The sequence below is a fragment of the Pinus tabuliformis genome, chromosome 7, assembly GCF_031772625.1.
Source record: "Pinus tabuliformis cultivar Carrire ecotype Pingquan chromosome 7, CPIR1, whole genome shotgun sequence".
Classification (NCBI taxonomy): domain Eukaryota; kingdom Viridiplantae; phylum Streptophyta; class Pinopsida; order Pinales; family Pinaceae; genus Pinus; species Pinus tabuliformis.
In genome coordinates this window covers 1,681,696,284-1,681,720,199 of record NC_142293.1, presented here as the reverse complement: position 1 = coordinate 1,681,720,199, position 23,916 = coordinate 1,681,696,284, and the positions used below count along the sequence as shown (strand labels likewise).

Sequence of the window (23,916 nt, the reverse complement as noted above, 5' to 3'; positions counted from 1 at the left end):
CAATGTAAGCAACTCCTCTCCAAAATGATTGCTAATTTTGTAATTTTCTGAACATCTCACCCATTGGGGATTCTCCTCTTTAGTGAGCCAAATAGGATTGTGGTCCTCTGTGCAACAAATAATACTATCTTGATGATTTGTTGTTCTAACATTGAAATCTCCCACTAAAAAAACTTCTCCCTGCTGAGAGTACGCGACAGTATCTTGCTTTAAAGTTGCATATGGATCCTTGTTGTCTAGCACCTTATTTTTGTAAGTTTTTGAGACTTGAGGGGCAGAAATAACCTGCTACAATTCTTATGTGATTCTCATTCTGTGATATTTTGAACCATAAATATTGTTTATTTGCATCTTCTTTCATTAACTGAATGTGAAAACCTTTTTTTTTTCTTTCACTAAAACTAGTATTCCCTTATACCCTTTGCCATTTCTGCTACCTTGTTCCAAACTGCTAACTTCAAATAACCGTCAAACACAAGAGTTTTGCAACCATCATGTTCATGAGTTTCTGTGAGATAAATTATGTCTCTACCTTCCGCAATAGGTCCAAACCTAGGTCCCCTCCTCCAAAGGTAACCTCTAAAATTCCAACAAACTAAACTTAGGCAGACCTAGGTAGGATTTGATTGCCACACAATTTGGTACACAAGACTCAAATTTGAGTCTTCACCCACTTTCATCCTTGTTGATCTTGTTGTTTTCCTCCCTATTATCGAATTTTTTGCTTTTTCTTTACTGCGAGCTTGTTGCCCTATTTTGCTTTGAGTCCCAAACACTACAATAACTGCTTTACCATTGCACAACCATGCCCTTTTCCTTTTATTTCTTGTTGCTCAAATTTTCTCCACTTCTTCCCTTCTCTCCTCTTGTTGTTTAGTGGTTAAATATTCATCTAGGAAGAAGTGTGAGCCTTTCAAGAGTTTCTTTTTGCTCAAGAGATAGTGTTTGTCTTGCATGCTTGCCATGGTGACTTTTATGGGTCGAGGCCTCTCTTCACATATCTTCTCCACCCTCTTTGCTTGGCAAATTTGCCCTTTCCAATGTAGTTTCTCTTTCAAAAAGTCCCTCGTCAAATTGAGAGTACTTTCATTCCTTCCATAATCTCTTATACCCCTGACAATAAAGTTTGTTTCCCTGTCTTTTCTTTTTTTGTGTTCTCTTCCCTGTGCTCTACATCTTCTTCCTCTGTCCTATATGTAACCATTAACATCTTCAACTCTAACTTTGATTTCTTTTGGACCGTCTTTCTTATTGTTTCTTTTTGCCTTCTCTTTCGAAATGTCTGTTCGCTGAAATACTTGTGTATGTACTTGAGTTGCTTTAGACATTATCACATCCTTGTTCTATCATAGTTTGCCATATTATGTTCATGCTTTGCCATTCTTGTTTTCCTATCTCTAAGCCTCTTATAACATTGTTCCGTGTGAAAGGCTAAGTTTTACCGTGAGTCTAAGGCTAGGCCAAGGATAGGTTTTGCCACGTTGGAAAAGGGCCGGGGCTTGGCTTTTCCTTCTGAGTACACGTGCCCAGTGAAACATGATGGTTGAACAGCTCTGATTAATACGATTTCTTCAGAGAATTACCTGCGATTTGGACAATGCCGGGGTAAACAAGACGATCGAAAATTTACAATTAATATGGAATTTTCAGAGCATTAAATGCCAGCCTACTACTGTAGCAAACTCAAAGTTGAGTAAAGCTTGATTCTCCGATCGAAAAGAAATTCCAGTGTTCTTGCTCCAGAAACCTCTCTCCTATATTTGAACCGGTTTTATTTGGATCTGCAAGTTCGAAGGACATTTGAGTCGTTTCGAAGGGATTTCAGTAATTCCTCTGCCTTCAACTGAAATTGGCGGCGATATTTCAAGTAAGTTCAAATTTCCCATTTCCCTCAATTTTTGTCTCCACAAGATTCGAACTCTTGTCAACGAGGCCTCGTTCTTCTTCATTCTTTTTCCTCGAGAATGGATACAATGAACAATTCGAATTCCAGCCCAAGATGCCAATGCACTTTGAAAAATACATGCAGAGTAAAGAGCTGAGATTGCAAAACTGCTTTAAGCTTTCATTCAGTTTGAGAAATCTTCAATGAGAGCACATTTTGATGCCCGCTAACAGTGCAGTCCGAGGATTTACAGTTCCCCATGTGCTTCGAAGTCCTGCCAACATAAAGTCATCGCTAGCCATGGGGTCTAGTGGTCTTATTGTAGTTGATTTGTAATATTTAAGCATCTTGAATCTGTGAATATGTTTATTATCCAAGGCTGTGCTACTAGAAGCCTGACCAGGAGATCTGTTTCTCTCTGCCCCTGTCCGTCTTAATACTTTTTAAAAAGAAGCATTTGGTCTGAACGCTCCCAAACAGAGTCTCTTTACAGTAGACATTACCCACTTACCACTTGTGGGTGCTTCTCTCGTTTTTACATTTTACTGGATCCTGCTTGTCAAGATTTGAACCTGGGTCATGTTTACGGCAAGTGCTTCAACTTGCCTCTAGAGCAGCCTGACAAAGAATACTAGAACAGTAGGTTCCTAATCAAGCACGCCCCATATACGCTTGGGGGGTTCACATTTTGTATCCCCCAAAACACTCTAGTTCTGTTTCTCCTTGTGTCCCCATTTCTTGTGCTATTTCTTGTTACCCTTTTCTGGTAACATAGATCCAAGCGCCGCCAGGCTACAAATTTTGACATGAATCAGAAACTCATTTGGCATGAAATTTTTTAAACATAGGCCCTATGTCCCTAGGCATAGAGTTCTGATGATATCTGGCCATAAAGTCTTTATGGTATTTAGTTCCCAGCAGATGCACCGTGCACGTAGTCTCTTGATGCATTTTGAATCTCTGAATAGTCCTATAAATGCTAGTAAAAGCTGTTTACAGGATTCGTGAACTCCTTTGCCGTGATAACTTCCATAGAGGAGATGTTAGGCAGAGGGTTCTATGGTTACCTGGATGTAAACTTATAATGGTATTTATTATCGGAGGTAGTGATACAGTAAACATACCCGGGCGTTGGAGGTAGTAATTCACATGTTTAGAGCCAGTTGTTAGGGTGCCTGTCATAAAAGTGGCATGCAGCTCGGTGGTAGAGCAGCCCATCGCTGGGGCAGGTCCTGGGTTTAATTCCTAGCATGTCCAATTTTCTACATCCTACAAGAGGCAGGTGGGTTTCTGGTTTGATTCCTAGCATGTTCAATATCCAACATTGTATGAGAGCAAAGTATGTTGGCGATGGGTAGGAGGCCTAACCCAAACTGTTGTTTCAAGGCGGGTGTTGGAAGTTGCAATCTGTACCTTTATGTCAAACGATTAAGGGTGCCCTTCGTGACAGAGGGGCAAGTAATTCAGTGGTAGAGCATCCCATCTGGCCAGAGGCAGGTCCTTGCCCCAGGTCCATTTTTCAACATTGAGTTCTATACCCAGGGATACTGGGATTATATACTACCTATAATATTTGAAATCCAGGGTTTCCTTCATTCAATGCGTTAAATTATCTAATCTTTTATATACCAAAAAGTTTAAAGGACTTGAGAGCCAGGGGTTTTGCATTGGATCAAGGATAATAGCTGTGCTTGCACTGAGGGAAGCAACGTGCACAGTACAGGTTATGCAGAAGTTATGTGTCACCTAATGTGTGTAATGCTAATAAATTAAGATTGAAAGAAATTGATGTTAGATGTCTGATGTGAAAAAGAGGAGAAAATGCTGATGTAAAAAAAGAAAAAAGAAAAAAACTAGCATACCTGGGATCTTTAAGCAGCGAGAGGTTTCCATGTGGGTTTTTTTTTTTTCTATCCCCACCAGTGCTTAATAAATCTGGGATTAAGATAAGTCTATGCTAGTTAAATTGCATCTCGAGATTTTGAAGTTCACATCAGTATTTTTTGAGAAAAAATGCTTCCATTTAAAGGAAGGAAGTACAAAGTGATATATAAAGATTTGTAGGAGGAAGACAAATTGACACAACAATCACCAGTGAAATATTCCTAAAATGTGACTCTTTGGAAGACTTTGCAACTACTAAATGAGCATACAGGAAATTGTAAAAGCTAATTGGTTCTCTAATTTGTACATAAAAAACGCATAAACAATGTAATCATCCAATATTTTAGCAAATATTTAACGTTCTGTTGAGATTATCTTGTATGCTATGAACTTCCACCGCATTTGTGTTTGCATTATGATTATGTAGGAGCCCGATAAAATGGCAGGGGTTTTACGTTTGCACATCGGTGGATATTATTTCACATCTCATCATTTATTGCTAATATTTAGGTCTGATGTAAGCAGATTTATCTTCTATCCCTTAAGTTTTGCGATATACATAGTGGCTATAAAATGGTTTTCTCTGTTTTTGAGTTGGTCTTTAAAAATCATTGCTTTTATGGCGTTGTATCTAAGAGACACTAACCTTTATTGATTCCTTAACTTGTTAAAAGGGGGAAGAAAATTGAACGTTAGGTTTTGATTAGCTTCTAAAAAATCAATTATTGATTTATTCATTCCATGATATATACTTTGATTAGATATTATATCGAATATGAAATATTCTAAGAATGCAACTCAGAAAATGAATAATTTATGTTCACTTGAATGTACATGCATTCTAACTTTCTTATTTGGTGTGTCATTGCAGGTGTGATAAGGTGCAAAAAGTCTAGTGAAAAGATGGGTTTGTACGTGGCTAGCTGACCTGTTTCATCTTGTTAATGTTTTCATCTAAATATGGGGTTTTCACTTTCCTCCATATTAGATGTGCAATCAGGGAAGGTGGTCGTGCTGGCTTTCACATTGATGATAGTTACTTTTTTTGCTGGAACATTATTTGGCACCAAGCATGTGATCTATATGCAAGCACCGTTGATATCAACTGGTATGGCATTTTAAAAATCTTGCAGAATGCAAAGATGACATTTTGTCTCTTTGTTTGTTTCCTTTTAAAAAATTATTTTTTTAAAACAAATTCTGATCATTTAAAGGACAAACTTGAAGATCTTGTTGCCATTTATACGAGTGTTTTGGTTGAACTATAGATGGCATTGATGCTAGTGGGGGCATACCTAGGCATGCATAAAGCTTTATCAAAAAATGAGATGTTTTACGAGTTTTTAGCTGTGGATTTATAGAGGATGAGTTTTAACTCACGACTTCAAGAGCTTGACTCTTCTAAAATTATGGATTTGTAAGAAATTCAAAGTACAGTTGTTTAGATGCCTTTGTGCACCATTTGCTTGCTTTATGTAAGTCACGCAGGCTCTTTATTTTAAATGGATTTATGTAATTTTCATAGTCTGAATGTATAAACTGGTACGTCCATAATAGTTGGCAACATGCTGCTCAACATTCTTTTCTTTTTCCTTAGAAGATAAACTGCTTTGAGAACTTCTTAAATTGGTAATGATGAATGGCAGAAGTGATGAGTTCATGAGGGCCTTAGAACTGTTATAAAACCAAGCATTATAGTGACAATGACCACGCCTGATCTAGGTTGGGTATTTATGTATAATGTAGAGAACGGTGTTTAGAGAAGCAAACTAGATTGCAGTAGAGAAGGTGTCTACCTTCTTAATGCAGTAATGACTCCATCCAAAGTTAGAAATGTTCTCCTGTAAATTCTGGGTATAGACTTCACGAAGCTATTGATCAGAGAAAATAAGGGTCATAAAGTGGCGACCGTGATGCAGCATGCTAGAGTAAGGTTGTTGTTGGAAGGGAGTTTTGAAGGAGATGGGTATGTGATCTTAGAAGATTGGAGTTGGGTCTTCAGTGTTCACTAAAGATTAGAAATCTCAAATGCATTACAGAGATTAGTCATAACATAATTGCTAAAACTTGCACCTTAGCTTGTGGCACGACGATATATCCTCCAAATTTTCAAAAATACAAAACGCCATTAGGTAGAATTATGTTACTCACGCAAAGTGATCAATTGCTCACTGTAAGCTACATTGGTATGGTCAGTGGAGTGTCTTGTCAAATTCAAGTCATGTTGCTCCAACATGTAAAGTTGTAGAAGTTTGCATAATACATCATAAGTGGAACATTGACCATTCCATGTACATACATCGAAGTTCCTGTTGGATCCCTGAAATGTCCTCATTTTGACACCCTTTTTCCCTTTCTTTTCACCTATTCCATATGTGTTTTTGCTATATTTACAAGCTATAAGGTCATCCAGGTTATCCTCAGGTATAATATAACGTATCATTCTTTCATAACTCATAGTCTGTTATTTCTTTGTGAAATTGGTTAAAATATTGCTATGGCTACCAAATTGTACTTTTTCTGTAGCTGATCACAATTTCTGCCGCTAAGTCCATGGTTAGGTAGGCTCCCGAGATTTTGAAAATAAATAGAAGACATGGATAGATGCCAAATGTTAGAAACAAGGATATCCACATATCGTGCTTACATGGAAGATCATAAAGCTCGAGAATCTGGCTGGTCAAAGTTGAAGTCAACCCTAGTCTCTTCTCACTCAGGGTTACAAGGAAATTGGTTTCATCACCAGGCGAGCATGGAATTAAGCGAGCTAGATCCGAGACTTGAAGACAATGATGTGTTGATCGAAAACCATCATGATTTGCTCTTTTCGTAGCAAATCATGAAAAATAGAATCTTCAAATCATGAGAACTAGATTTCTGTTTTAATTAGGAAACTTAATTGTCGATTGAGGAACTTGCCTATCTGCAATATTTTCTTATGAAGTTGTTGGTTAAAGACAATATAAAAATGCTTCGATCTGAAGCAAAAGACACTGAAGTTTTAAGCTCTGAAATTACTGTGACTGTTTGAGATTTAATTTCCAGTAAATGCAAAACTCTGTTCTTGTACGTATGTGTTGGTGATTTAGTCTGTTGATTTGCGTTTTTATGCCTCGCGTCCACAAGGAGGGACGAGCAGTGAGATAGTATAGTATTATTTTGTTTTATTCCTTAGCAGTTCTTTCAATTCGATTTCTATTGTTTCACATTCTAGATTGATTCTCTGTATCTCTTGCATTTATTGATGTTTGTTTGCAACAGGTTGAGCGCTCAGCATTAAGAACAAAATACCAAAAACATTTTCTTTTATTAGTATGCATACTTGAAATTTTTGCGTAGTTTTTGATTTATGGTTCATGTTTGGATTGACTCTCATTAAGACTGAGCACATTAGTAATTTGTCAAGATTTTCCATTACTGCTTTCCAAGTCAATTTTGTTCTTGCTTTAATTTCTTATGCACTTGTAGAATAGTGGTTATTTCGTAGAGGAAGAATAGATCTGTTTCCTTTAATTGTTTGCTAGTATAGGCTTTCAATTCTGCAAAAGTAGTATAGGTTCTCAATTCAGCAAAAAGTAACATAGGTTCTCAATTATGCAAAAGTAATGCAGACTTTCAATTCTGCAAAAGTGGCAGATTCTCAATTCTGCTCATTAGTATAGTCTTTCAATTTGTTCATTATAATAGACTTTTAATTTCAGTCTGCTAGAATAGACTTTCGATTCTTAGGTTAATATGACATCATTTTCTGCGTTGATTTTGAAGTTGATCTTACAAAATGAACATGTGCATAACTTGATAAGAGCTAGTCTTGAATAGTTGAATTCTGCATTTTGCTTTTAGATTCAATCCTTAATAAAAAATAGACTTCCTAGCATATATACTGCACATACACTTTGCAAGGATACAATCCCCGAGTTTGACAAATTAATGACGTAATTTAACTAACAATCAAATTACCCAACATTTTTGGCGCCATTGCCGTAGGGCTTTATTTCTGATTTTGATTTGCATATCATACTAGATGCATTCATTTTCTAGACGCATAATTAAAAATCATTTAGAATGCATGTATAGAGAACAAGATTCTAGAAGTGGATTTGTAAGTAAAGGAAGAGCATAGTTCAATACCAACGTCACCAACCATCCCTGCTAGACCACGATGCCACACCATCCACCGACACTCGCATTCCATCCATAGCAGGTAGACATAGACTCCCTGAAGCACATATATTTGAAATTCAACCTAGGGATTCCCCAACCTCATCTACAAATGTTGTAGTTGAAGAACCTACATCCCCTATTGAAGGAGTCATATTTCTTTCCTCAACAGGTGAACAACTCTTAGGACAGGAGTTAGAAGTCTCAAGTGAAGAGGAAGAAGTAGAAGAGGAATACATACCATTGGTAGAAGAACCAGAAAGAAGTATTAGACAACCCTATTGTTGAACCTTATATTAGCTAAGAATCTATAATGGCAGGAGAGGGAGAAGGAGAAGTACACAATGGAGGAGATAGACCAAGGATTGGTGGAGGAAGAGGTAGAGGAGGTCGAGGTGATAGAGGTGGAAGGGGAGATGATAGAGATTTTCATGAGGAGGATCCTTTTGGATTCCCTATTTTAGATACAGATACCATTGCTACCATGAAAAATATCTCACAATCTGTCCTTCAAAATTTCCATGGGTTGAGAACTAAGGATCCAAAAACATTTCTTTTTGAGTTTGAAGTATTGTGTAGAACATATGATTATTTACTCGATACTCAAAAATTGAAATTATTTCCCGCTACTCTAAAAGATGGAGCTCTTAAGTGGTTCATGGGTCTAGGAACACATTCTATTAGAACATGGGATGATATGAAAAGAATATTCCTAGAGAAATATAAATATTATTGCATACACCGTGACCTTAAGGATGAAGTCTTTAAGATGGTTCAAAAAGAGGATGAAAATCTTGAAGATTTGGTGGAAAGATTTGCCTACAATGTCAAAAGGGCTAAATTGCATAATTTAGATGAAGACACATTAAAAACTCTCTTGCTAAAAACCATAAGGGATGAATGGATTGACCTTCTCAATTTAATGGGCAAGGGAGATGTCTCTCAGTTTTCATTCGAAGAAATTTGTGAGCTATGCAAACACATTGCAATATTAAAAGCAAAATATGGTAAGAACCCAAGAGATCCAATCATGTCAAGGGTAAGCAAATTTGCATATGGAACAGTAAGTAGAGCAAAATTAGGGAACTTGCTTGATAATTTTAAAACTGACATCCTTGGAAATCTTAGCGAACAACTAGACACTTTGAGGATACAAAACAAACAAAAAGATGAGAATGCTGCATTGTCTATTTTTTGTCCTAGATGTAGGGAAAAGCATGCTTTATGCGAATGTCCTCTTAACAGTGTTGACATATGTGTTATATGTGTAGAAAACCATGACACAAAGGAGTGCCCTTCAGTACCTGGACCTAAGGTTGTTTTTTAAGAAGAAGCTAAAGCAAGTCAAGTTGAATCACTTTGCTATGTTGCTCCCAAAAGACCTTGGCAGCATCGACAAACATGTATGACACAAGATCCAAATGCACAATATCAATCATATGCACAACCACAAAATAATTGGAATACACCTATGCCTTGGCAAACTTGGCCACCTCAACCCCAAAACCCATCTTGGTCATAAGGTTGGCAAAATTCTTATGGTAGGAATCCTCAATATCCTCAATTCCAACAGCCATATCCCCAATATTGTTGACGAATGTAACTAGGTTCGGTCTTCATAATTGTACTTGAGTCATAATGAAATATATTTATCAAAAGAAAGAAAAAGAAATTTTATTATTAATTAAATTGACTTATTAAAGCATGGGTTTCATGCTTGGGTCAATTGTCATAGGTCAAGCCTCCATTGTAGGCTTTTAGGATGTTTAAAGTCAATTTCAAATCTATTTTGTCATGTCAAAAGCTTCCTCCATCAAGTCACCTTGCAAGTCGGCCTCTAAACTAATCTTCTATAAGTCGGCCTCAGAAAGTACTCATGTCGGCTCATTTCTTAGTCAGAAACAACTATAAATAGACATGTAGACTTCGCTCAACAGGAAGTGACAAGATACAAGTTTGGTGGATTGCAGAGGAAGGTAATTCAGATTGAAGGACTATATGATTACAGTTCGAGACAACTAAGCTAACACAGAACCGAAGTGTGAGACTATTACTAGGCTACCATTACAGGACCGAAGACTGGGCTACCACCACAGGACCGAGGCATGACCTTATTGCAGGATTGTGTTTGCTACCACTACAGGACTGAAGAATATTGTAGGACTGTGTTATCATATAAGTGCTACCACTATAGGATCGAAGCATATTGCAGGACTGTGTTATCATATGAGTGCTACAACTATAGGACCGAAGCATATTGCAGGACTGTGTTATCACATGAATACTACCACTACAGGACCGAAGCATGACCTTATTGCAGGTTTGAAGAATAACACCGAAATTTGTCAAGGGTTATCATATTGTTGCAGGAATGAGATGTTGAGTACAGACTAAAGAACGAAATACTACACACAGGACTCAGAACTGAAGAATAATGTAACAAGGTTGACTTGATGGATGGAAGGAGTCTTTAGTCTAGGTTATAAGGGTCTTGGTCATCTCAACTTTGTATTGAATCTATTGAAGGGAGAGTTCTTGACTGGGTTTCCCCTACCTAGGGGTTTTTCCTTGGCTGTGCGCCTACGTCTTGTGTCCTCTATTTATTGATTGGCATTAGTCTTGATGATAAGAACAAAATAAATTGAAAGAAGAAGAACTAATAATAAAACATCACAAGATAATGTCATACTAAGAGAAATCAATTCACTTGCCACCTTAATGGATTTTTCAACATGGTATCAAAGCTATGGTGGAAGAAGGTTGAAGATCGCCTTGTTGGCAAGAAGGAAAAACAACCTTGGAAGAAAAAGTACCACAGATCTATACCAAAAGGAATGAAGACATAAAAACTTGTGTTTGAAGGACCAAATTGTTAATTAAGGAGCCCACGAAAAACAAAGTTATCTAGAGAAGAAAGCAAAGGTATAAGGCTTCTTTAAATAGTTTGAAATCATCATATTTTATGTGCTACAAAACTTGTGAATATATGATCATCAATGATCAAAGAAGCAAGCTATACAATATATAATGGGCGATAAAAGATCCTTTGTTCAAAAATATATAAATGCAAAGTATGAACCTCGACAATGATATAGAAAGATGACCTTGGAAGATGATTATATATCTTGATAAGTATGACAAGAAACCAAACTCAGAGATTGTTATAACAAAAAGGGATCTCTTCTCTTATATAGACTGTCATATAGATATATATTCCAAAGTAGAAATCCGAACAAAAGATATTGATCCCGGTAACCAAAAAGGACAGTCATCCTAAGCTTATCTAATAATATGGATAGTATCTGATCTTGAAGTCTCCTCAAACAAAAGGGCATTCAACGCTCTAGAAACTAACTCAAAGAAATCAAGTGCGTGCTCACTGTTGTCACTCTTCCTTAGTCAACAAATGTATATGCAACTAGTCTAATGGACTATCAAATCAAAGGTATGTAAACATGAGTTACGTATATTTATTTTATTTAAATGAGTTTCTAGGATTTCAATGTATCTAACATTATAAAATCCTAGATGGTCTTTATAAAAATCTTTGTTGATAGTTTGTCTAAGGTAAAGATTGTAATCCCTAGGTTGTTGATTTGGGGTAGCATCAGATGTGCTCTAGCTATGAAAATTGGCGGAGAGGCTAAAGCACATGAGATCTCCCCAGAAATGGTTTGGGGAAATTCCACCTAGTTAGAGAGATATTAAAATAATTAATATTTTTAATGGAGATACTAAGTCTAAATTTAGGAAAATTAAAATATCAACGGGTATTAATATAAAACATGGTGAGAATGTGTCAGACTAGGAGGTAACTCCTCAAATCAAAACTCATATATTCATTCAGGTTTTTCATTATTATATATACAAGAGGGAGTGACTGTTCGGTTCATCTCTTGATGACTCTCTATCTTCTCTATTATTTATTTACATTAATTACAACTGTACACCCAACCCCTCTGATTAGGTGTCAACATTCCCCCCTAATCTGAAGGGATGTTGGTGAGTCCAAGCATCGTTCTGAATCTTTCAAGCTTTTCTCTTCCAAGTGCTTTGGTGAAGATGTCTGCAATTTGCTCATTAGTGGAACAATGGTGGAGATGGATTGTTTTGGCCTCAACATGATGTCGAATCAGATGATATTTAGTATTGATGTGCTTTGTTCGATCATGGAACTTTGGGTTCTTGGCCAACTTTATTGCAGAGGTATTGTCAATCATGAGTGGAGTCAATTGTACTTGTTTTACCTGCAAATCTTAAAGAATTTCCCTGAGCCACACAATTTCTTTTGTTGCCTCAGTTGCTGCCACATATTCTGCCTCTGTTGTGGAATCTGCTGGAACTGATTGTTTGCGTGATCTCCAGTAGACAACTCCTGATCCAAGACTCATAGCATAACTTGAAGTAGATACCCCAGTTTCTTTGTCTTCATCGAAGCCTGAATCAGAGTATCCAATCAAGCTGAAGTCGTCCACTTGTGTATACTTGATTCCAAAGTCTTGAGTTCCCTTCAAGTACTTTAGAACTCTTTTTGCAGCAGACCAATGTCCCTCACAAGGCTTTTGCATAAATCTGGAGAGGATTCCAACAAGAAATGAAATGTCTGGTCTGGTAGTAGTTAGGTAGTTGAGGCTTCCTACAAGCTGTCTATACTTTGTTGCATCCTCAAATTCTTTTCCTTCAATGGATGTGAGCTTTAAGTTTTGTTCCATTGGAGTAGTCAGAGGATTGCATTCGGTCATGCCAAATCTGTTCAATAGATCTCCAATGTACTTCTTCTGAGAAAGGAATATGGACTTCGGATGTTGAGTTACTTCAATACCAAGATAGTAATGAACATAGACCAAATCAGTGATTTCAAAACCTTTCTTCAATTCCTTCTTTATGGATGCAATGTAGCTTTCATTGTTCCCTGTCATCAAAAGATCATCTACATATACCACAAGATATACAACTGTTTTGCCAACTTTCTTGACAAACAAAGTTGCATCATCAAGATCATAATGTTTGAAATTGAGTTTCAGAAGATGCTCAGTCAGTTTTTCATACCAGGCTCGTGGTGCTTGTTTGAGGCCACACATGGATTTCACGAGTTTGCATACTTTATGTTCATGTCCTTTCACAACAAATCCTTTGGGCTGGGACATGAAAACATTTTCTTTTAGATCTCCATTCAAGAAAGCAGTTTTTACATCCATTTGATGGACTTTCCAACTGTTTTGAGCTGCTAGGGTAAAGAGTGTCTGGATGGTAGCCCATTTTGCTGTGGGGGCAAAAGTTTCCTCATAATCGACCCCTTCCTTCTGTGCAAAACCTTTTGCCACAAGCCTGGCTTTGTGCTTGTCAAGTGAGCCATCAGCTTTATACTTGTTTTTGTAGACCCACTTGCAGCCAATTGGTTTAGTTCCCAATGGAGGATCAACCAGCTTCCAAGTGCCATTCTTTATCAGGGCATCATACTCCTTTTGCATTGCTTTTCTCCATTCATCATGAGAAGCAACTTCTTTGAAGGAAGTTGGTTCAAAATCTGTAGACAAATTGAATTCACAATCATAAGAAACATCCATATCAACAGGTGAATCAGAGTCATCTATATTACCTCCATTTTTCCGGTTTGAATTTCTAGTTCCTGTCTTTCCAACCTCATAAGGATGAACACTTTCAAGTGTCTTTGTCAGCCACTTTGGGGGACCTTTCTCAAATGGTCCAAGCTGCTCCGCTGATTGCGTTGGGATTGAATCAAGATTGAGTCTCCCAATTCTGTCAATCCCATCACTCAAAGTATCATCAGTTGTTGGAGTTTCATGTAGGGGAGAGAGTGTTTCAGAAGAAGATTCCACAGATTGATCTAGTATAGGAATCCCCCCTTCAAGATATGGAATCTGATTATCAAATTCTTGAAATGATTTTGCAGTTGTGAATCTATCCAAGCGATCAAGTTGCCTTTCAACAACATTGTCAATTTTGGATGAAGAAAGATTACATCTCTAGATACAACAAACTTTTTGTTGACTTCATCATAGAGACAGTATGCTTTGGAGGTGTTTGAATACCCCAGGGAGATACACTTACGACTTCTTGCACCAAGTTTGTTTCTATGTACCTCTGGTATCAAGGCATAACAGGTGGAACCAAAGACCCTAAGATGCTTTACCTAAGGAATGTGCCCATACCAATTTACATAAGGAGTCTTGTTTCTGATAGCGTTAGATGGACATCTATTCTTTATATATAACGCACATAGAACTACATCAACCCAAAACATCATTTTTACATTTTTGAAGAACAACATGGAGTGTACCATATTTAAGATTGTCCTATTCATTCTTTCAGCTACACCATTCTATTGGGGATTATAAGGCATAGTTGTTTGATGTTTGATCCCATGTTGGCAAAGATAGTTTTCAAATTCATTTGAAGTGTATTCTTTTCCATTATCAGTGTGAATAGAGCCAATATGAAATTGTGCATCATTTTCAATCCATGTATGAAAGTTCTTGAATGTTTGAAAAGCATCAGATTTGTTCTTCAATAAATAAACCCAACACATTCTGGTGTAGTCATGAATAAATGTCAATCATATATTTATTTCCATTTGCAGAAGGAACAGGGATTGGACCACATAAATCTGAATGAATGAGTTCAAGTTTTCTATGTGCTCTGGATTGTGAATCATGAAAGGACTGTTTGCTATGCTTTCCTAGAATGCAAGCATCACATTGCTTAAGCTTCCTAGGAATTGTAGGCAAACTAGTAACACCATTTTTCTTCAACAAGCAGAGGCTGTTATAGTTCAAATGCCCAAATCTAGCATGCCATAATAAACTTGATGGAAGGGTACCTTCTTCATAATGAGAATTATATGAGAAATGTTGTGCACGAGCAGAGGTACCCTGCAGCGTGAGAAGCCTTTCTTCTTCTATCCCCGTCATGACAAGTGAGTTGTCAGATGCTTTTCTCACCTCTAGCTTGCCATCAAACATATGAATGGAGTGACCTTGCTGGTGGATGTGGACCAAGGACAACAAGTTTCTCCTCAGCTGTGGGAGATATAGAACATGATGTAGAAGAAAGTCTAGGAGACCAGGCAATTTAAGCCTGATTGTGCCAAGCCCTGATGGCTTGAGTTTTGATTGGTCTGCAAAGTATACTGCTCCATCAACATTGTCAGTAAATTCTTCAAAAAAATCTTTTCTATGAGTCATGTGGCAAGTTGCTCCTGAATCAAGCAACCAATCATTTTTCAAAGAAGCAAGTGAAGCGTTAAATAAGTTTTCATTTACTCCAATATTACATTGTGCCACAACATAATGAGCGGATTCAGGTGCTTTACCTTTGTCTGTGTGATTAGTTTTACCTTTGGGATGGTTTCCTTGCTGCTCAATTTTGTCCCAAGGTAACTTGCATGTGGAGGCATCATGTGATCCATTTCTTTTGCAACGTATGCAGTGCAAATCAGAATTTTCTCCTTGAGAGTGCCTGGCCCCCTGCCTTTGAAATATCTTCCTCTTCCTCTGGAAGAATCTTGGGCAAGATTTTTTTCTTTATGAGCAAGGCACACAGCCTCTTCAAAAGATTCAGGGGCTGTCTTCTTTCCAAAAGCTTCCTCTCTTTCAACACATTTTTTCACAAGAGAGTCAAAGGTAATATCTTTGAGATTTCCTTTTGCTTGCAATGACTCAAGATAATTGGAGTAAGTAGGATAAAGTGCCTTGAGAAAAGCGATCAGAGGAATATCCAATTCAACCTTACTGACTTTGATATCATGCATTATAGATTTTACTTCGGATGCAAGAGCAAGAGGATCATTATTTTGTAATTCAAGGGTGAAGAGTTTAATCATGAGTTGAACAACCTCAAGTGTAGAGTGTGAGTCATAGAGTTCCTTCAACTTTTGTAAGGCTTCGAATGCATTTGAAAATGGCGAAATATGTCGACTCACCTCTTCACTTATTGATGCTGCAATCAATGCATAGGCTTTGCTGTTCTTATTTTCCCAAATGGCGAGCTCCTTGTCTGAGGTAGGCTGGACTGGCGCTTCGTCTCCTTCTCCAATACACACTCCTTTCCATAGCTCATTAAAAATGAGAGTGTGTTGGATTTTCCGCGACCATTTAGGATAATTCTCCTTGCCAGTGAGAACTATTCCCACAATAGATATGATTGAATGCATATCGTTATACCAACAACGTTCAACCTGGTATCGCCTTCTTTCACCCATATACTAGAGTTTGACGTTTAAGAGATGAATCGCGGAGAGATGAACGGTGTTAAGAGATGAATGTCGGAGATGAGTGGTGGAGATGAACAGAGGAGATGAGCGGGGGAGATGAACGGAGGAGGGCCGTCGATGGTAAGCGATCAATGGTTATCGCAAGCAAAACAAGTCAGGGTGATAACCACGGCTTAAAGGCGGATTTCGGGTTACAAGCGAGATTTCGGGCGGACAAAGAACGGTAAGTGGTATTGAGAAGGGAGCGCCCAATTCCACTAAGCGGTGGACATGTAGCAACTAGAGGAGAGAGAAAAACCGCTCATTTTGGGCAGGTAACTCTTGTGCATCTAATGCACCCGAAATCGTTGTAGACTATTGGATTGTGGGAGTGTTGATCAACGGTGAAGATTAAAAGGCACTTTTCGGGCAGGTAACCACCGTGCAAGTGGTCCCCCCGAAATCAATATCAACCGTCGGATTTGGAGGTTGATATCAACGGTGGAGGACGAGCCAGATAAAGTGAAACTTTGGGAACTGTGTCCGAGCATATTTAATGAAGGGAAACCATATGATCGCATCACAAACATGCAATGATATTGATCGGGGCAAGGAGACTTGCGATATGCGATTAAAAACGGACCCGACGATATTTATATATGCGGGTTTATAGCATTTGAGATCCGGCCCAAGGGAGGAAACTCAAGTCACTACAGCACCTTCGACGAATGTATCAAACGATAAATGAACGAAAGCTTTCCTTCGGCTTCAATGCACCATTCGATGCAACAACAATGAATGAGATTTCGCAGGGTTTTGACAGAGATGTCAGCCTGCAAAATATGCAAAACAAAGGCAAAACAGAATAGGAGTTACAAATTAAAAGGGAAGCCAAAAAAATGGTGCCTGCTCTGATACCATGTCAGACCAGGAGGTAACTCCTCAAGTCAAAACTCATATATTCATTTAGGTTGTTCATTATTATATATACAAGTGGGAGTGACTGTTCGGTTCATCTCCCGATGACTCTCTATCTTCTCTATTATTTATTTACATTAATTATAGCTGTACACCCAATCCCTCTGATTAGGTGTCAACAAAATGTTCTAAATGACATGGATAAAGCCAAATCTAATCTTTGCCGTTGATTAGAGATTTAATCTCGGCCATTGAAGACTCAACATAAAAAGTATAAGAGGAGGCTTGAGGGTCAGTTGGAGACACACCAAGATTGATCAGTTAGTTCGATTTTCTGGAGCGGGGTTTGCTGAGAAAATTCGAACGAGTGATCTGAGTTGCAACGAGGGGTAGTGAGTACATAGCAGAGAGGCAGAGATAGTGCCAGAGGGCCAGCGCAGTGATTGAGGAGGCTACGCAGAGGTAGTAGGAGCCACGCAGAGGCAGCTAGACACTGCGCAGAGGTCGAGGGGGCCTGCATGAGTGACGCAGAAGGCCAGAGAGCTGACTCAGAGAGATAGAAGGCTGACGCAGAGGGTTCCAGATCTACGCAGAGGCTAGCAGGGCTGACGCAGAGCCTTGGAGAAGCACCAAAAGGATTTTCGTGGGGCAGACTAATGCTGAGAAGCTGAATATCTGCTTCTGAGAAGAGGTATCACTGTTGTGTAGAAATCTTTGTTGGGTGAGCCAATTTGGCACCCTGTTATACTGAAGAAAGCTACCTAATAATAAAACCCTCAGAACTGCTGCACCGGTTTTTTGGCATTGGGTTTTTCTGGGGACATCTATCCAAAAATAACGGTGTCCCTTGTGTGTTTGTATATTATTTTAGTTGATGATCTGTATATGAGTTGAGACTGCATTTGTGTTTATTTTCAGTATTTATATGGTTAACTAACTTGTTAATGAATAAACAAGTAGGTGAAATAAACCAGATAACGCAGTAGGAATTTCTGTTGTGTTAAATTCAGAAAAATCAACATAGGTGACATGCGAAAAGCTCCTATAATATGAGAACCTTAATCTTTATCTTTATCTTTAGGGTTTGTAGGTAATCTAGGATGTCAAGTAAAATTCCAAGTGTTGATTGAAAGAAAAATAACTTGATTTTTAATATATATAGGGTTTATCCTAGGATTCCATCCTCCATTGTTGCATAGAAAATCTAGATTGAAAATTAACATCATGTTCTTGGTATCACATGTTTTTGCTTGAAAGTATTTGTTACAGCTATAAAAGATCATGGCTTAATGCAAAGAGAGCACTTCAAGGAATCACTACAAGGTTTGTCAAGGAGCATCTCTAGGTACTTCTTAGACTATACACTTTATAAAAATTCTTTAATATAAAATATAATTCATTATCTTTTGAAATTTGCGTTACATTACTAACATCGTTATGTCTAGGACCTCTCAATCATAATGATTCTTATTTGGGTGATTGATCATTAGATTGAATCTGCCCTAATTAAAATCATTCATCATTTTGTGGAACCCTAAAAGGTTCTCTGTAACACGCTAACCTAAGGGTATGTCAATGCTAATGTGAAAACCCTAGCCTATTTAGGGTTACTGATGAAATCTAGAAAATACTATTCTTTTGATGTTTGGGGTTTTGATGGTAATGTTATGTTTGGGGCTTTAGTATTGTCGTGGAAACTCTAGTCCTATAGGGTTAGATGGTAATGCATTCGTAGACCTTGAGGTTTGGTAAATTAGGGTTTATGAGCAAAACCCTTATAATATCTAGAGTAAGCTCCTAGGAATGAAACCCTAGGTGTATGTTTGTTTGTCTAATCAAAACCCTAGCCTAATCAAGATTGTTATATGTCTGACTTTAAATGTATTGATATTTGTGTCTTGGGCTTACCTTATAGATAGTGATATGCTCGTGCATGAAATCCTAGGTATGTATATGTGCTAACCTAATTATTGATGATCATAGTTCTAGGGTTTGTAACTAAGCCCTAGTCGAAGTTTGATATTCTAGGATATGATGTTTAGCCTTAATGATGAATTTAGGGTTTACAACAAACCCTAGTAGAAATTGGTCATATTGTTGAAACATTAGATTGCGCTATAATTGGTTTGACTATTGATATCTAAGGCTTATTGTCTCAAAGATGGAATCTAGGGTTTGCATTAAATCCTAGTAGAAGTCTAACATATGAATTCTGAAAATTGTTAGCTGCATTACTTGTTTGAATTGCTTCTAGGGTTTGCAATACATCATTGAAGAGTCTGTCATATCTATAGATATAATGATATTGATATCTTGATTAAGTTACTAATGTGATCTAGGGTTTGTAACAAAAACTTGAGCAAGAAGTTGAAGTATAAAAATATGTGTCTCTTGCTGATTATGAACCTAAGTTTAGGTATTTGATGTCTAAAGTCTAATGCTTCCATTATTGTATGATTTTGATATGGTTAACTTCATGCTTCTATATATGCATTTGGTTGTACTTCTTGTCTAAGGTGTGCAGGTACATAATCTTCAAGATGTTGAAGATATTCGTAAGAAAAGTTGACTTGATTGGCAAGCATGGTGAAGGAAGTTATATGAATGATGATGATCAAGATGACTCTGATAAGAAGGATGGAAGCCATAAAAGATTCTTTGATGTCATAGAAAGTAGTTGATCTCCCTAAGTTAAGAGGGAGCCTAGATAAAAGAAAGGGTATATCTCCCAAGTTGAGAGGGAGGGCATATTATAGTCATAATGGATACCTTGAAGAAGAAACTGGAGAATGTATATTGATGTGCTGCTGAAAGAAGGAAATCATAATATGGTTATAGAATATGTTGCTGCATGTGAAGTAGGAAAGGAAGCTGTATGATTGAGGAAACTTTTGTCAAGACTTGTTTGGGAAGCCTCTAAGTCCTACTATTATAAATTATGAAGCAACATCAAGATGTTTGAAGACTCCGAAGGTTTGTGTTTACCTATGTGTAAGGTTGTTATTGATTGGGGTTGTGATTGTTCAGGTAAATCTCTCGAAGGTTTGGAAGCATGTTTGATGTTACTGATTTGCTTAATCGAGAGGGATTTGACGTGTTAAGGCTTTGTGTGTAATACACATTGCTTGGGAGGACGTTTGGCTGACCTATGTGTTGATGTCTAGTTCTCGAAGTAGGGAGGGGGGCGTTGGTCATAGAGCTCTGACCTTGCATTACGCACCTAGTTCCTTGGGTTGATGGTTAGCAAGTAAGCTTGATGGTACTTAGAGTGGTTGAAGGCTTTAGTCCATCTTATTCCCACCCTGATAGATTGCCCTGGTTAGGAATCTAGTCCATGGCACTGGGTGTGCCTAAACTCTTCGTAGATCATGTGTTTTGAGATCTTCCATGTACCTCTATAGATATATGTAAGTATGGATACCTCCCTAGTTAAGAGGGAGTGTTGAAGAATGTAACTAGGTTCGGTCTTCATAATTGTACTTGAGTCACAATGAAATATATTTATCAAAAGAAATATATTTGATATATTTATCACCTTGGTCCTGAAGATGAACCTCATTGGTAGGTTCAAAAATGTTGACCATAAAATTATTAGATGTGATTAATACGAAAGATAGTCTCAAACAAAAGAAAACGAAATTTTATTGTTAATTAAATTGACTTATTAAAGCATGGGTCAATTGTCATAGGTCAAGCCTCCATTGTAGGCTTCTAGGATGTTTAAAGTCAAAGTCAAATCTATTTTGTCATGTAAAAAGTTTCCTCCATCAAGTCACCTTGCAAGTCGGCCTCTAAACTAATCTTCTATAAGTCGGCCTCAGAGAGTACTCATGTTGGCTCATTTCTTAGTTAGAAAAAACTATAAATAGACGTGTAGACTTTGCTCAACAGGGAGTGACAAGATACAAGTTCGGTGGATTATAGAGGCAGGTAATTTGGATTGAAGGAATATATGACTACAGGCCGAGACAACTAAGCTAACACATAATCGAAGTGTGAGACTATTACTGGGCTACCATTACAGGACCGAAGACTGGGCTACCATCACAAGGCCGAGGCATGATCTTATTGGAGGACTATGTTTGCTACCACTATAGTACCGAAGCATATTGCAGGACTGTGTTATCATATGAGTGCTACCACTATAGGATCGAAGCATATTGCAGGACTGTGTTATCACATGAATACTACCACTACAAGACTAAAGCACGACCTTATTGCAGGACTGAATCATAACACTGAAATTTGTCAAGGGTTATCATATTGTTGTAGGAATGAGATGTTAAGTACAAACTGAAGAACGAAATACTACACACAAGACTCAGAACTGAAGAATAATGTAACAAGGTTGGCTTGTTGGATGGAAGGAGTCTTTAGTCTAGGTTATAAGGGTCTTGGTCATCTCAACTTTGTATTGAATCTACTGAATGAAGAGTTCTTGACTGGGTTTTCCCCTACCTAGGGGTTTTCCCCTGACTGTGTGCCTACATCTTCTGTCCTCCTCTGTTTATAGATTGGCATTAGTCTTGATGATAAGAACAAAATAAATTGAAAGAAGAACTAATGACAAAACATCACAAGATGATGTCATAATAAGAGCAATCAATTCACTTGCCACCCTAATGGATTTGTCAACAAATACTAACCGTAGTATTATCCTCCTCAACCTTCACAACCTACTTAACTACAATTCCAACTCCAATTGACTTCAAGTCAGCCACTTCCTTTGCCATCCACTCCATTTCCTTAGGAATCTAGCCAACTACCTACAAAACCATTCCCAAATCCGAATAATAAAACTCCTCAACAATCCATATATAATGTTGAGGGTCAAAATTTTCAAGCTTGTGTGATAGCTCCTCTAGGTCTAAATGATGTCCAACTTAGATATGGTCGAGTCTTGCAAAAGAAATCACCACCAGTTGTCATCCAAGAATATAAGGAGGATAAAGTTCCTAAAAAAGAGGCATCTCTTGATCAAGAAAAGACTCCTCCAAAGGAAGATGTTCCTACACAATTGGGTGACAACCAAATAAATCGACTCCTACAATCCCTCTAGTAGAACAACCTTCTGTTTCTTTACAAAGTCTCCCTTTTCTTGAAAGGCATCAAATTGATTGTTGAATAGAAAAACAAATAACCTTGCTTGAATACAATGTGCTTGACGAATTAAAAAACATTTGCATCAAAATTCCTTTACTTCAAGCTATAAAGGAAATACCCATATTTGCAAAAACAATAAAGGAGTTATGTGTTTAGAAACTAAGAAGAAAAGGAAAAGACATAAAAAAGATTCAATTGGTAGGAAAGATTGCAAATATTATGATGGGGAAACCAATAGTTAAAAAATATTTAGATCCAGGTAGCCCTATTGTAAAATTTCATATATATGGTATTGAAATTCCAAGCACTTTAATTGATTTAGGAGCAACGATTAATATCCTGAGTAAGCATACTATGGATCAATTGAAGCTCCCTAATCTTCAATATACCCCAACTTCATTGCAATTAGCAGACGAATTTGTTATCAAACTTGAAGGTATATTAGAAGATGTGTTTGTATCCTTAGATTCATGGGAATATCCCATTGACTTTATGGTTTTGACTCCTAAGAATAATTTAGGAGGGCATCCATTGATCCTTGGTAGACCACGACTAGCTACAACTGATGCATTTATATGTTGTAGATCTGGTGATATGTATATTTCTGTTGGCAGTTCTATTAAGAGATTCACATTATATCCACCTGCAAAAACAATAACTGAAATGGAAAGTGAAATTTGGATTGATGATGATGATAATGAAGACTTTGAAGATATTCAACCAATGTTTACTATTTCACAAATTGATGAAGAGGATCAATTAATAAATTTGATGAATAATAATGATTCCTCTTCTTATTGTGAACAAGATCAAAGTTTTCAAGAGCAATGTAATATTGAGTATTTTTTTTCACGACAATCTAAAGTAGCTTTACACTCTATGAAAAAGTTTGGCAATTCTTTTGTAGAAATTTTTCCAGGCAATAGAAATATCAAAAGAGACAGTTAATTAAGATGCTACAAAAACATTTTTTGCATATGCATGGGAATACATTAACATGAAAGGAATTGATCCTAATACTTGTATGCATCATATCTATATTCATGAAATGCTAAACTAGTAAGACAACCTTAGAGAAGGATGAATCCCAATCCGAGGGAAATCATTAAAGAAGAACTACAAAAAATGTTTAATGTGAATTTCATTTATCCAGTAGTAGATAGTCAATGGGTTTCACCTTTAGTGATTGTTCCTAAGAAGAATGGAAAGTGGAGAATGTGCATTGATTATAGGGAACTAAACAAGGCTACTTTAAAAGATCATTTTCCACTACCTTTCATTGATCACGTATTAGATACTTTAGCAGGAAAGAAATATTTTTCATATCTTGATGGATTTAGTGGATATAACCAAATTCAACTGGCACCAGAAGATCAAGACAAAACAACTTTTACATGTCCATGGGGTACGTATGCTTACATGGTACTTCCTTTTGGCTTATGTAATGCACCTACTACATTTCAAAGCGCAGTTCTAGGTATCTTTTCTGACTTTATACTTGTTTTTGTAGAAGTTTACATGGATGATTTTACTGTCTATGGAAATACTTTTGAAGAAGCTATGGATAAATTAGAAAAAGTTCTCATTAGATGCAAGAAAGGAAATCTTCCGTTAAGTCGTGAAAAATGTTTTATGATTTTTATCGAAGGAATTGTTTTGGGACATCATATTTTAGGTGCTGGAATCAAGGTGGATGCATCTAAGGTAGAGGTAATCTCCAAAATTTTAGTTTCTACTTGTCAAAGAGATCTTA

At 37.3% G+C, this 23,916-nt stretch overlaps 1 protein-coding gene across 4 annotated transcripts in view; it reads left to right on the top strand.

Moving 5' to 3' along the window:
• The first annotated feature begins 1,388 nt into the window (after positions 1–1,388).
• Positions 1,389–23,916, top strand: part of LOC149254926 (putative methyltransferase PMT6) — a 244,546-nt gene continuing 222,018 nt past the window's right edge. Inside the window, exons 1-2 of one of the 4 annotated variants that reach the window (XM_089460277.1) lie at positions 1,389–1,867; positions 4,641–4,877. In XM_089460277.1, the coding sequence (XP_089316403.1) occupies positions 4,730–4,877 (148 nt within the window). In that variant the 5' untranslated portion in view covers positions 1,389–1,867; positions 4,641–4,729. The remainder of the gene's footprint in view (positions 1,868–4,640; positions 4,878–23,916) is intronic. The other 3 variants (XM_089460278.1, XM_089460279.1, XM_089460280.1) reach the window with 3 other exon arrangements.